At 56.2% G+C, this 12,799-nt stretch overlaps 6 protein-coding genes across 6 annotated transcripts in view; 3 read left to right on the top strand and 3 right to left on the bottom strand.

Moving 5' to 3' along the window:
• Positions 1 to 205: 205 nt before the first annotated feature.
• FA10DRAFT_269665 (hypothetical protein) lies at positions 206 to 2,762 on the bottom strand. Its single transcript, XM_025522836.1, has 3 exons — positions 1,109 to 2,762; positions 552 to 977; positions 206 to 465 (listed from the first exon to the last, which is right to left on the bottom strand). The coding sequence occupies exons 1-3, from the start codon at positions 2,396 to 2,398 to the stop codon at positions 376 to 378; spliced, it is 1,806 nt and encodes a 601-aa protein (XP_025374260.1). The 5' UTR covers positions 2,399 to 2,762; the 3' UTR covers positions 206 to 375.
• A 1,234-nt stretch (positions 2,763 to 3,996) lies between these two features.
• Positions 3,997 to 4,869, bottom strand: FA10DRAFT_269663 (hypothetical protein; the record flags this gene model as incomplete). Its single annotated transcript, XM_025522835.1, has 1 exon — positions 3,997 to 4,869. A coding segment is annotated over one exon (873 nt), but the record flags the coding sequence as incomplete, so codon positions are not given.
• A 433-nt stretch (positions 4,870 to 5,302) lies between these two features.
• Positions 5,303 to 7,386, top strand: FA10DRAFT_193309 (hypothetical protein). Its single transcript, XM_025518389.1, has 3 exons — positions 5,303 to 5,746; positions 5,828 to 6,593; positions 6,654 to 7,386. The coding sequence occupies exons 1-3, from the start codon at positions 5,566 to 5,568 to the stop codon at positions 7,324 to 7,326; spliced, it is 1,620 nt and encodes a 539-aa protein (XP_025374258.1). The 5' UTR covers positions 5,303 to 5,565; the 3' UTR covers positions 7,327 to 7,386.
• Positions 7,387 to 7,446: 60 nt separating this feature from the next.
• On the bottom strand, positions 7,447 to 10,045 carry FA10DRAFT_273338 (P-loop containing nucleoside triphosphate hydrolase protein; the record flags this gene model as incomplete). Its single annotated transcript, XM_025523164.1, has 2 exons — positions 7,447 to 9,090; positions 9,167 to 10,045. 2 exons carry the CDS (start codon positions 10,043 to 10,045, stop codon positions 7,447 to 7,449), a joined length of 2,523 nt encoding a protein of 840 aa, XP_025374257.1.
• Positions 10,046 to 11,015: 970 nt separating this feature from the next.
• On the top strand, positions 11,016 to 12,379 carry FA10DRAFT_193164 (hypothetical protein). Its single transcript, XM_025518387.1, has 2 exons — positions 11,016 to 11,453; positions 11,517 to 12,379. The coding sequence occupies exons 1-2, from the start codon at positions 11,050 to 11,052 to the stop codon at positions 12,130 to 12,132; spliced, it is 1,020 nt and encodes a 339-aa protein (XP_025374256.1). The 5' UTR covers positions 11,016 to 11,049; the 3' UTR covers positions 12,133 to 12,379.
• A 292-nt stretch (positions 12,380 to 12,671) lies between these two features.
• Positions 12,672 to 12,799, top strand: part of FA10DRAFT_193230 (hypothetical protein) — a 1,796-nt gene continuing 1,668 nt past the window's right edge. Inside the window, exon 1 of the mRNA XM_025518388.1 lies at positions 12,672 to 12,799. The gene's annotated coding sequence lies outside the window, so the exon portion shown is untranslated.

Here is a 12,799-nt window from a genome sequence, read left to right as displayed (position 1 = left end):
AAGGTATAAATATATGTGGAACGATGATATACAAGTCTGGCTTAATCAACATTAGTCTAATTAGAATGCTACTGTATGTACTGTATGTGTACTGTACAGTAGTTCACTGGCGTACACATCCGGTAAGGGACAAGGGTGTGTATCTGCAGTCAAGGCACACTACAGACCCTGCGGGCAATTATCTGGCAAGACGGAGTACCGAAGTCCGTAGTTGAGATGAAGGATATGGCATTCAGCCCTTCGCACGGTTGGCGATGAACGCCAAAAGCGGCGATATAATAAGAAAGGGGTATGATAAGAGTGGTGTAACGTGGTAGTAGAAAATTCAATGAAAGAAGCAATCTATTTGTCGAGGAGAGGGAGGCTACGATCTTCTCAGCGGCATTCGTCGCCGCCTCCCACCGTCGTACAGATCCAATCCATGACGACCAGGAGGCTCAAGACGAGCACATCGACATCAGGGAACTGGCAAAGGGGAAGGGCCACGGTGGCATCCCGTCGAATTCAGTCGACCATGACCATGCCCAACGTTGGTTGGTGGTGAGACTCACATCTGCGTCATACTCCAGTGTACCGGCGCCACGGGTCTCCTTGACGTCTCTCCTGAAGAGAGCTCGGGTCCGATGGGTGCCCGTGCCCTTTTCAGTGAGCTTGAGGAGATGGGACCCCTCCCATTGAAAGTGGCGCTGGCCGTCGGTAATGCCGATGGCTGCACTCGTCACCATCGTTGGATCCGTCGGGGGATGGGGTAGCTCAGAAGTGGCCGGCAAGGAGAATTGCCAACGTTGGCCATAGAAGTCTGCCTTGCCGAGCGACGTGCGCCAGCTTCGCCCGGCGGCCGACGGGGAAGCAAGGGCATGACTGCTGCTGTGATTGCCCACTGCCCTGATGGCCTGCGAATGCATGCGTACCGTTGGAGTACGCTCGAGGCTGAAAGCGGATTTGCCTCGAGTCGGCGTCGAAGAAAGCAGGACGGGCTGGGCGAGGGACAAGGAGGATACGGGCCGTGATGATGATTAACGAGGATGAGAATAAGTTGGTCAGTCAAGTGAGGCAACGAGAGCTGGTCCAAGAATGTTTCGTGGACAGAGGTGCAAAGACAACTCACGCCATCCTCTGTGCCGCGGTGCAGAATTGTGCGACGGCCTCTCTCGAGACCAAGGAGCTCGCCGACGGACGCACCAAGCGACTGCCTCGGCTGCCTGCTCGCATACATGTCCCGCATGTCAATCGACTTGACCACGTGGCCCCTCCGCCTTGTGCTGGACCTGGCTCCGCTTGTGGCCATTATGGAACTGGAGGACGAAGAAGACGAGGAGACAGACGAAGACATCATTGTTGTTGTTGTCGTCGCCGTCGTCGTCATACTACGACCTCTTCGGTGGCTTCGCCCAGTGTCCATGGCGTGGTAGTGGGTGCTGCCCAAGTCCTGGTCAGTATCGTTTGGGAGCACGATGAGCGTCCTCTTTTCAGGAACAGCATTCGTTGCCTTGGTGTTTGCGCCACCGTCGAGGGTGAACGACATCGTTGACCGGGTCGCATCTACGCTCTTCAGAGGCTTGACGGCTGCACTCTGGGCCACGGCGAGCGTGTTTGCCTCTTTCGAGGCAAGAACGTCGGCTTCCGTCCTGTGCTTGTCCGGCTGTTGCCGCTGCTCGTCGGATCCTTCATGGAAGGCCTCCTCCAACTTTGTGCTTTTCACAAACAATCTCTTCTGTCGTCTCGCGCCATTGCTTCGGCCAGCCTGGGTGAGTCTTTTCTCCGTGTATGTCGGAGAGGAGCTTGTCGCGGCTGCCGATGACAATCGCCACGATGCAGTGAGACCAATGGCGTTGCTCTGCGACGACAACGGCAACGGCAACGGCAACGGCAACGGCGACGGCTTCCACAAGGGAGAGGAAGACACCGTTGCCGAGGAGCCCAAAGAAGCACTCTCTGAGTAGCCGCATACCCGACCGGACTTGACCAGCCCACTGCTTGTCTTTCCTCTGCGACTATCATGAGCCGACGTGGACGCAGCCGATGGCACGTTGGCCCTGAGGTCACTCGAGCTCAACGCCCGGCGCAGTGAGAACCTCAAGTTGGACAGGCTGGGGTGCCGGCATCTGCGGCTCAGGACTGGCACGGCTCCGATCTCTCCCTCGGCGTCGATGACGCCAACGTACGATAGGGCTTCGTCAAATTGCCTACCACTGCGCTTGCTGGACAGCATCTCCTCTCCTCCGCCTCTGTCGGCAGAAAAGCTGCTGAACGACGGCGTTTTGCGCCTGCTTGCGTCCTCGCGTGGCAACACCGCTCTTTCTCGGCCGTCTAAGGCATGCAATTTCGCCTTGACATGGCGCTTCAAGGTGCTTTCATCGGTCGATGGCTGGCTCTGATCAAGAGGGCTGCTCGTCATTGTTGTAGCAGGATCGTATCGTATGAACTGCTGCCCATTTCTCGTTTTCAGCTTCTAGTCGTCCTTCTCGCCACGAAAATTTTTTCCCCTCTGCGCCTTATTGGGTGAATGGTCCAGGAGGGGGAAGGAAAAGGGGGGTGGGGAAGGGGGGGTGGAACCCTTGGCCGATGGCGCAAAGTACTCGCTACAAGGGGCCCGAGATGCACGACGTGGAATGGAGAGCAGAGTCAAGTCGCTGAGGGTCGGCAACCGCATGCCATCCATTGCGTACCTCGTGCTCCGCCTCCCTTGCCAACCGGTGAAAAGTCGGTACTTTCGGCGGAGCTATATGAGAAGCGGCCAACAGACCTCATGGTCGTCTCGCATGGGTCGGGGCGCGTATATTCAGCGGGCTTTCTCTCTGAATTTGTAGTGATTTCCTACGCTCCCAGTAACCCGCCTCAGTACTAACTCTTCATGTCCTCCTGCAATTATCACTTTTAGTCTATTATAGAATTGCTTCTATTGGTTATCTCCTTATTATATTTGATGCACATGGCGCAAACGAAGGATGGGCATCTTTCAAGCTCCTTCTGACTTCTACTCCTCCTCCCTGCCGAGCTGAGCCAAAGAGAAAAGGGCGAGGCAGACGTCACCGTATTGCGGACAGTCACCCACAATTGTAGTCCTACGCAGTGCTTGTTGTGTAGTAGTTGGTCCTTTTGCGCTGCATCGCAATACCCGATTTCGGAGGATCTCGTCACCGCACGACATTCAGGTACGCGGTACTCACTAGTGCCGTCGTTTGACGAGCCGCTCGTATTCTGGCTTACCTTTGTCTGGCCTCTGCTGCTTAGACCTCGTGTGAGAAGGTCGAATGCTCGTGGCAGGATCCTCATTTCTTTTTGCCTTTCTCTCCTCGTCACCTCCGAGCAACAACTTTATGATACGCCTGGCAGTCGTTCCTAGCAGCCGTAGCGTATATGTGCAGGTGGAGCAGCGCCCTCACACTCCTCCCATATATAGATTGGCTTCCTACTGCCTCCGCGCATGTGCCTCAAAGGGCCGCCGGGCTCCAAATCACCTCGATTCGGGTTTTTTCGCCAGTGGCCGATCGTCTCTTCGCTCTCAGAAGCCTGCAATGTAATGAGCATTATTCGATTAGCTGTGGTCATCAATGAGCATTTAATAATAATACATGGGTATACAAGAGTGATAAAAAAGAGGGGAGGGGAGGCTTGAGAGTGGAGGAAAGCTTCGTTCCAGGCAGACGAGTCAAGGTCTGTTTAGCTAGCTAGTCAGTCTGGCGTTCTGTTCTGGCTGGTGGTCAGAAGAAGGAAGCCTCTTGCCCACTCATGAGAGCAGTGACATATGAAGGGCACTTTGGACGACATACTGAGCCCAGCGGAACGGCAAAAGTTCTGGGCAGGGGCGGAGAGAAAAGCACAGGGCTCCGCGCACGAGCGGTCAAGTTCTCCATGTGGGCGCTCGCTGTGTCACCGAAGGGAGCACTTATCGATTTCTTTTCGCTGGCTTTTGCTGCCATTCACTGTCTTGCTACTCGTACAATATTGATGAAGAGCGGAGTCACGAAAGGGTCTGCTATGAGTCGCTGCAATTCAGGAGGACGGTGTCGAGGTAAAGAGGCGGAACTCGTCGCGGCCAGTCTCACCGGCTCCTTCGTCGCACCAAATGCGGCGAAGGCGGCAATTCGCGTGGACTTGGACGTAGGTTATATATTGAAAGCCGTAAAAGGTCTGCGGGATAGGCACGGTAGCCGACCTGCCCAAAGTGGGGGCAGCTGAGGGTGGGATGAGTGAGGCGTTGTTGAAGTGACCGAGCAGGTGGGAAAGGTGTAAGGACAAGGTGGACCACGTCGTGAGGACGACGACACGCGACTCAGACCCGCCGCTCGACAGCGGAGCTCGGCTTGGCATGTCTATAGGGAGATGGAGCAAAGGTCCTCTACGCAGTGACAGCTCCCTTGCCAAGTGATGTTGTCTGCCATTTCCGTCTTCGTCATCGCCATCATCGCCTCTGTACCCTTTCACAGGCGCCTCAGCTGGGTAGAGGGCCGGAGTAGTCTGGAAGCTGCTGGCTCGTATTCGCGCATGCTGACCTCGGGCATCCTTGAGGCCTACCTCGACGAGAAAGGGAAGGTGACGACCCAGCGGACGAAACTGGAAATGCACAAAGGGAAGAGGAATGGCGAGCTCGAGAGTCTGGGCTCCCAGCAGGCTTCCCCGTGCCGAGAACGGTGGACTTCGAATGAACGTCGTCGCGATTGTCGGACTCTGCAGGTGTAGCACAGTCTGGTGAAGCAGCGCACCGGCATCGTCATCGTCGTCGTCGTCATCGTCTTCAATTCTTGCTTCTTCTCCTCCGCCTCCGCCTTTTCCTCGCCTCTTTACTCGATCTTGGTCCTTGGCCTCGCCGTCGTCACCGGCAGACAGGGAGGGCGAATTGCGCAGAACGAACTGCGTGGGATCCCGCTTTGAAAAAAGGGCATCTTTGGGCATTGCTGTCTCCATGGGCGAGCTGTCAGAATCGGTGAGGAGCATGAGGCCAGACTCTTGGGGTAGAGAGGCATCGCGATGGACTGAAAAGAGGGAAAAGGGATTCGTTGACGTCGAGGAGAATATCGAAACCGGCGTTGGTACGACTGATCCATGAAACATGGCAGTCTCTGGCACCGGGTCGAAACTCTCACCGTCGATGTCGTCCGCGTCGCCGATTCGCTCCACACTCCTTTCGATGCTCTTTGTTCAGTGAGAGGGAACAGCTTCCTCCCAAGCCAAGGGAAACGGTAGGTCATAGCACTTTGTCCTTGACGCCTCCACATGCTTACTAATACTTACTAAGATGAAGCAAGTCTTCCATTCTCGCGCCTTTTTTTTGGTCGACGCAAGGAAATAAAAATAACATCAGGAATTGCGAAGCTCCTTGACCTGGGCAGATGACGATGACGGACCGAGTCAGGCTTCCCAATACCCTGGCACGAGTCTTGCCCCACGGGTGCTTGCTTCTCGCTTCGCCGACAAAGACGGTCATTGCGACGCTGGCGGATGGAGATGTGATTGATGTCGCGACGCACTCCGATCCCGCTGCGTCTCCGAGGAGAGCCATCGTCCTTGACTTGACGAATTCGCCGGCGGCGCCCTTCGACGCTCTCGTCGCCTCTGTCGGTGATGACAAGGTTCTCGATGTCGTTGGCCTTTCCGGGCTCAAGTCGCCCCACAATGTGGCCAGAACTCCACTGCTGCATTTCATCCTGCCAAAGCGAGTCGCCAAACTGGCGTGGGAAGCGCCGGTCACCCAGCATTCCGAACCTCATCTCGTTGTGGGGGACAGGCATGGCGACATTCGGTCGTAAGTGTTCCAAGCCGTAGCTCGGATGCATGAACATATGAGGAGCTGATACAATGATGTGCAGCTTTGCTGTTCCTCTAGAGCCCGATAGCGCACGTCAGAACGCAGACGGCGACACACAAGGAAAGGGCGCAAGAGGCAGAGACGAGAGGCAAACGCAGAGTTCGCGGAAAGAGGGGGAAGAAGAGGAAGAAGAAGAGGCAGACGCAGGTCGTGGCACCACCATAGCGCCCCGGCTAGGGCACGTCTCTATGCTGACCAACTTTTGTTTTATCCACGGTCGCTTGGACAACAGGTCGGGCGGCGACGGGGTATTGCTGCCCCAGTATATCATCAGCTCGGATCGTGACGAGCACATTCGCATCTCTCGATGGGGTCCTAGAAGAGCCGCTCATATTGTCCTTCGATACCTCCTGGGGAGTGCAAATGCAGTCTCATCGCTTCTCGTGATCCAAGGACCCGAGCTGGCTGCTCTCCTGCAGTCGGCCGTGCAAGCGGACAAAGACCTGTGCAGCTACCCGCTCCTCGTCTCGACTGATGCAGGCCGAATTCGGCTGTGGAGTCTTCATCCCGACAATGATGCTGCTCTGTCAAATCGCGACTGCCTGGTGGTGGCAGATGTTTCTAGCTGCGTTCAAGCGCACCTGTGTGTCGACGTTGGCGTCGAAGAGGCTAGAGGTAGACATTCAGGCGCAACGAAGGCTGGCGAGCCAAGAAGAGTGAAGAACTTTGACGGCGAGATCAACGGCAATGCAAGGGCGGCCGAGAAATCTCGAATCGTCATCAGTCACCTTGACGTCCTGGCCGGTGCCAAGGGTGAACTTCACATCCTATTCACGGTCGAAGGGTGAGCAGTTCCACTTTGTTGGTAGTATGAGCTTACGCTGACTGCCCTTGCTCCATCCAGCGCCAACGCTCTTTACACTTTACCGCTCGAGGTGCTGCTGCTCAACGCTGCATCAAGGAGCGCCCAGCTAGAAGGAAGTACCGTTGATGTCTCGGATCAAGTCAAACCTCTGGTTCTCGATGGACCCGTCATCGACGTCGACGTTGACCGGACCAGAGCTACACCAAACAGCACGACGCTGTGGACCTGCTGTGACACGCGGCCCGACGTGAGGCCCTGCGAGAATGGCAAGCAACGTTCCACTCTGCATCTTGTCCACTGGTCGCCTTTATACGGTCGCTTGGAAGCCTCAAGCCAAGAGAGCCAGGAAATTGGAGCATCTCTAGCACGCAGATGCGCCGCAGAAGATGGCAACGACGCTACTGGAGAGGGATCACTTGCATCCTTTGCGTCGGCTGAGAAGGCCCGGTGCCTGGCCTTGTACGAGACGCTCTTGACGCTGCCTAAGCATGAGTCAGAAGCTTCGTCAGGTGGCTTGGAACCTCAGTCGCACGTTGCCGGCAGCGTCCAGATATTTGAAAAAGGAGGTCTGGGAGGTAAGAGCACCACTGCCAGCACTGGCTCTCTTCGCGTTCGCCACACCGGCAAACGACAAGTGGCGAGAGGAGATGAGGGCAAGCAAAGATTAGGAGAAGAGAAGAAGAGAAAGTCCGGATCGGTCGATTTGGCATGAGAACTTCGAGGAAAGCATGTGTCGACTTCTTTGTACAGTAGTACAGTACTGTACAGCCGAGGAATGCATTACTTAGTTCTACTTTTGTACGACGATGACATCTTGCTTTGCTACTGACATCTACCGGACAGCGACACTGTTGACAGCCCTTTCCACTTCGGCTGCTTTGACAACGCATCTAAGCTTCTCAAGGTGTGCGGTATATTTGCGGATCGCACTGACGTCTGCCTTGTCGACTGCCCTTTGCCCTGCTTCGCCCAGTCGTGCATTTCGAAGCGTTTCGAGATTGCCCACGACCCACAGACCTCTTTTTGCCCTCGTCAAGGCTACATTGAGGCGCCTCGAATCGGCCAAGAAGCCAACGAAGCCTAGTGCATTGCTCCTTGTTGTGGAGAACACGACGGCCTGCTTTTCGCGCCCTTCAAATCCATCGACTGTATGCACTTCGACCTTTGAAGGGTCTGGATCCGTCGTCGATGTCACGAGACCACTCCTAGCCAATTGAGCGGTAAATCGGACCATTTCCATTCGAAGATCCGAGCCAGGATCGGCCAGAGCCCGTGCAAAGTGTTGGGCCTGGCCTCGGTACGGCGTTACCAATCCGATGTCCTGCGCTTGAAGGCCGGGATTGCGCGCCAAGAGATCGGCGATGATGCGACTGCACACCATCGCTTCGCCAACATTTTCAATCGACTTCCCCTCGGACGACTCGCGAAAGCTGTGATTGACAAAGGCCAGGTAGTGTTGGTCGGCCCCAGAAGGCGAGGCACGGTACGAGGACGAGAGCGATTCGATGTTGACCATTGTCTCGCCGTCGCAAAGTTTGGTGTCATAGAACATTTGACTGGCAAAGGCGCTCAGCGAAGGATGCATGCGGTGCTGGCAGTCAAGCATGATGCTTGGCACGTCACCTCTTTCGATGAGACGCTCGAAGAGGCTCTTTGCCATTCCCCCTTGACGTGCCTCTTCGTTCTGAACGACCGGAGGCAGCTGTTTGTGATCGCCAATGATGGCAATTTGCCGGCTGCCTTTTACAAGAGGCACAAGCGAGATAGGCTCGGTTGCCATGCTTCCTTCGTCGAAGAACACAAACGGGAAGTCAATGGGCTTGCAAGTGGGCACTGAGAGTGCCGTGCAACACACGACGTCGGCACCGTGATATACGTCGGTCTCGATTCGCTTGCGTATCAAGAAAGTGGCTTGCCGGACCGACGACAGACGTTTCTCCAGTCGAGGAATGTCAGCCATTGTCAATGGTGGGGTATCAACGTCCTCCTCGTCCAGCTTCAGATGCCTGAAGTCTTCGGTGTCGGCGAAAAGCGACACTTCGTCACGCCAATAGTTGCAATCTTGTGCGGAGTGCGACGCGGTGGATGACGTTGCTGCTTCCTCACCAGGTATCGGCGCGCTCACATCCTTTTCCTGAAATGAAGATGGCGACGAGGCGGGAGATTCGCCCCCTGCCTCGAGCTCGGCAACGGCTCGCGTCAGACCTGCTTTGATGCCTTCCAGCTCGTCTAGGTGCCCCTTTAGCGGATGTCTCTCCATCAGACTCTCGAGTGTGATGCCATCCAATCCTTCGCGAGTTCGGGCAGAGGAACCAGCACGAACGACGCTGAGGCCAGCGTCCAAGCAGGCAGCTGCCAGGTTGTCCACGGCCACATTCGTATGCGAAGTGACAAGGATGGGATGTGGGACTTGGAAGTGGGCTTTAAGGAGCTCGATGGCGGCCACGATGGTCGTTGTCTTACCCGTCCCTGGCGGCTGAGCAGCGTTCGACGAATAGAAGAAGTCAGCTCAATTGGGGGAGTGTTCAGGATGAATCGACCAAGCAACTCACGCCTTGGACCAAGCTCAAGGGAGTCGAAAGCATCAGCGCTACAGCCCTCTTCTGGGTTTCACTGAGACCGTAAAGAGGAGGATCGCCATCGATCATGATGGGACTCGGCCTCAAGTGGCGTTTGAGCCAGCTGTGAATGAGCTGGTCGTTGTCAAAGAGTCCGCGCTGACGCGCCCCTGCCCTGGGCTGATCTCTGATGATGTCCGGTACCAACGACGAGCCGCTGAGCTCGAGTTGGCTGGGCCCATCTTTTGCCAGATTGTCGGCTCGTCCGATGGCTTCAAAGTCGTGTGACAGGGCATCAAGGGCCTCCAAGACCCTTTTTTCGACGAGATCGTTGTAGCCCAAGTCGATGCGCCAGGAGGGACAGGCGAGAAGGTCGGCTTCCGCGTAGTGGCCCTCGAAGGAAAGGCGCATGTCGCTGTCGCTGATGGCTCGGATTGTCGCTGGTATGAAGCGCTGATCGCGTTCGTCGCTTCCCTGCCAACCCAATGCATCCCGAGAGCCATCGGGCAACAGGCTCGCGATTTCGATATTGGTCGTTTGTACCGGGCGTAGCTCGACTTGGTCGCCCTTCTGGAACTTATTCCAGGCCAGCTTGCTCCGCCCGTTTGGTTGGAATTGACCGATTCGCTGGCCGTATTGCTTGACTCTTGTCTTGCCGTCTCGCCGGGTGGGCCAGTGACCCTCGACATCGACAAGAACGAGACCTTGACGCTGAAGCTCGTCGAGCGACGTTTGCCTGCGCATCTCGACCTCATTTCGCTCCTCTTGCGTCTCCTTGCCCACCAATCGGCTCCACTTCCCCACGTACGGCTTCAGCTGGCCATCGATGAAGGCATGCCTTTGCCTTTTCGCCGTCTCACGGACGGCCGCCATGCGAGAAAGGGTAGCTTTGCGGATCTCGGCGCCATGACGGCGGCCGACCTCATCAAGGTGTTCACTCTCCTTGCGTCGCTCCAGCATGCTCATTCCACCTCGCTTGAGGCTCGCGCTGGCCGCTCGGCGACGGTATATGCGTTTCGACAGGCGGAAGCCGATCGCCGAGCCTTTGCTGCTTGCGTCTTGGTTAACCCGTGAAGGAGCACGCTGTCTCCAGTCCCACCGTTGGCTTGAGTGCTCGCTCGAGTACACTCCGGACCGTTCCCGACCGATCGCACGCTGCTCGACGACTCTTTCGTTGTGCCTTGGCGTGGTGTCGAGATCGAGAGAGGAAGAGGGTGCGGTGACTAGGTCGTGTTTTGCTTGTTGCAACAATTGGAACGTCATAATTTCTTTGGCCAGCTTAAGCGGTGTTGAGGTGGTCCGCGTTGTCGAAGGGCATGTCCCCCAGTCGCTCGCCGATGAGGAAGGCTGAGGGGTGTTGGTCGGCGATGACAGAGGAAGGTGACGTCTTGCGGACGGCTGGAAGCCATTTGAGCCGGGCCTGGCTCGCCCGATTTGATGCTTCGCTCGAGGAGCATGGAGGTAGCCTTGCCACCCTCCCTGTTCCAGCTGCACCGGTGTGACGCTTGGTGTGGGCTGGCTAGGAGAGCTTGAAGAGGCAGATGAGCGAGTCGCAAAGAGAGGAAAGCAGGGCCGGCTTCGCTGGGCCCACGGCGGCAGCTGAACATTGGCCTGTGCTATTGCGCGCAACGCATGATTGGGGCTGGTGGACACAGATGGGCGAAGTCGGGGAATGATGGGCGAGAGCGGCGAGGCAGTCAAGAGGTACGTCGGAGTCCCCTTCGCAACAGACGTGTGATTGGTGAGAGTGACGAGAACAGACCTTGACGCGAAGCCTCGTTCGGAATTCGGGCAGAGGGACTTTATTTTTCTCACTTGATTATTTTACATGGCAGTAGTAGATGGAAGCGCTTGTCATTCGCAGACTCCGTTCAGCGATGGAGGATTCGCCTTCGTCCAATCATGACTTCCCAAGTCATATTGCCATCTCGGTCAAGAGCTTGAGACGGATCAGCATGGCTCTTGATCATGTCGCTGCCCAGCTGACATCTCAGACTGCGATCCTCGATCGACTGTGGTACAAAAGCAGGGCTCAGCATCGCCGATCGCCATGGTTTAAAAGCATCGATGGCCTCCGAAGATGTCTCGGAAGGGTACTGGGAAAGAAGCAGAGGAGCTACACTGTCGAAGGAGCTGCCTCCAAACGGGGACGTAGCCAGGGTGTCGGCGGTCAAAATGTGGCCGCGAGTAAGCGATCGGGTCAATCACTCCAGTGTCAAGAGTCTCTCGCGAGTTTGCAGCGTCACATTTGGTCCGCCGGAGAGGGACAACAGCTCCAAGAGTGAGTATATCTGCACATCTGCTTACTTATGTTCAATCGAGATGCTGATCTCATCTGCTTAAGTCTTCCGAGCCGAAAGAGAACGAGCAAAAAGTTGACGGACACAATTGCGCCAGAGGTCTTTCTCCTCCAGCTCGCCAGCGATGTTCTCGTCCTTGCCATCCAACTTCACGAGATATCTCAAAGGACGGCAAAATGCTACGCTATACTTGAGGCTCATCTCAGAACGCCGCCAGCTCCCACTTTTGCTCCTCTGGTTGCGAGTCTCGTGTCTGTATGCGCTGCAACTTTCGCAGCCAGCCAGGCCGTACTCTGGACTGGCCACAGCCCAACGCAGGCCGCTGAGGGCACAGGCGATGGAGACGCAAAGATCATTTCGCTGAGTCGAGTCTATCGCATCGTCATTGACGCTATAACAGTTTCGGCGCCGTTGAGGCCACCGCTCTACTTTGGCGGCATCACGACCGTGGCTGGGAAAGACGACCGGAAGGCAAAGCTGCTTAGCGAGTTGCACTCGTGTGGCCGTGTGTCAGCTCTTCCTACCACCCTCGAACGGTCAGCAGAGGCAGACAGCGAATCAAAGCAGCGCCAAGGGCGCTTGGACGATCTCCTCATCGAAGCCGTAGTGGCAACGACAAGCATCAGCGGGGATGATGAAGACATTGGAGAGGCCGTTTGAGCGCGCAGCGAAAATTCTACTGCTGTCGTTTACCATCATGGTTCCTCCTTTCCTGGAATAGCGCAGGCACACTTTCCGTCCAAAGGACTCTGCACACAGATCAGACATGGCAGAACGGCAATGTGGAAAAAGATCTACCTGTTCGAGCAAAGATCGAAGCGAGATGCGCTCGGTTAGCGAGAGGGGAGAGCCCAGGGGAGGTGTAGAGGAGGGCGAAGTACAGAAGCAACGAGCCAGTCAAGAGCAAAAAGGAGTGTGAGCCCGTGAAGACACAGGATATAGTAGTATGGTGACGGGGCAAGCCGGCGAGGCGCTTATTGCGAGTCATCCTCGAAAGTAGCTCCGGGAGACGTCAGCTCGCCGATGAGCGTTTCTGGCTCGTCAAAGTGTGCGCCTGGCGAAAGGAGCTTTACTTGGGAAATAGATTTTCGTCTGTCAGTCCCTTCTTTTTGCAGACACCTGAATAAACGGCGTTCGTTCAGCTCACCTGGTCGATGTTGGCGCGGGCAACCTTTGCGCCCTTTGCGCCCGAGGAGATGAGGCCGTCGATGTCGAGAAGGTCGTCGCTCAGCTTCTCGAACTCCTTTGCGCCAGGCGCAGCAGCGTCGTCAGCGGAGATGAGGTCGCGCAGGTGGAAGCCCTTCTCTGCCGACTTTGCGCCCGAGGA

Source organism: Acaromyces ingoldii (assembly GCF_003144295.1).
Source record: "Acaromyces ingoldii strain MCA 4198 unplaced genomic scaffold FA10scaffold_8, whole genome shotgun sequence".
Lineage (NCBI taxonomy): Eukaryota > Fungi > Basidiomycota > Exobasidiomycetes > Exobasidiales > Cryptobasidiaceae > Acaromyces > Acaromyces ingoldii.
Note: the sequence above shows the minus strand (reverse complement) of the source record. Positions and strands in the feature narration are given on the sequence as shown.

Excerpts from the sequence above, each read along its gene's own strand:
- FA10DRAFT_269665 (XM_025522836.1), bottom strand. The coding sequence starts at position 2,398 with ATGACGAGCAGCCCTCTTGATCAGAGCCAGCCATCGACCGATGAAAGC. Across the intron at positions 978-1,108 it reads ACCGCGGCACAGAGGATGGC|CCCGTCCTGCTTTCTTCGAC; the intron begins GTGAGTTGTCTT and ends TCCCTCGCCCAG. Across the intron at positions 466-551 it reads CACTGGAGTATGACGCAGAT|TTCCCTGATGTCGATGTGCT; the intron begins GTGAGTCTCACC and ends CCCCTTTGCCAG.
- FA10DRAFT_193309 (XM_025518389.1), top strand. The coding sequence starts at position 5,566 with ATGACAAGGTTCTCGATGTCGTTGGCCTTTCCGGGCTCAAGTCGCCCC. Across the intron at positions 5,747-5,827 it reads AGGCATGGCGACATTCGGTC|AGCCCGATAGCGCACGTCAG; the intron begins GTAAGTGTTCCA and ends CTGTTCCTCTAG. Across the intron at positions 6,594-6,653 it reads ATCCTATTCACGGTCGAAGG|CGCCAACGCTCTTTACACTT; the intron begins GTGAGCAGTTCC and ends TGCTCCATCCAG.
- FA10DRAFT_193164 (XM_025518387.1), top strand. The coding sequence starts at position 11,050 with ATGGAGGATTCGCCTTCGTCCAATCATGACTTCCCAAGTCATATTGCC. Across the intron at positions 11,454-11,516 it reads GAGGGACAACAGCTCCAAGA|TCTTCCGAGCCGAAAGAGAA; the intron begins GTGAGTATATCT and ends CATCTGCTTAAG.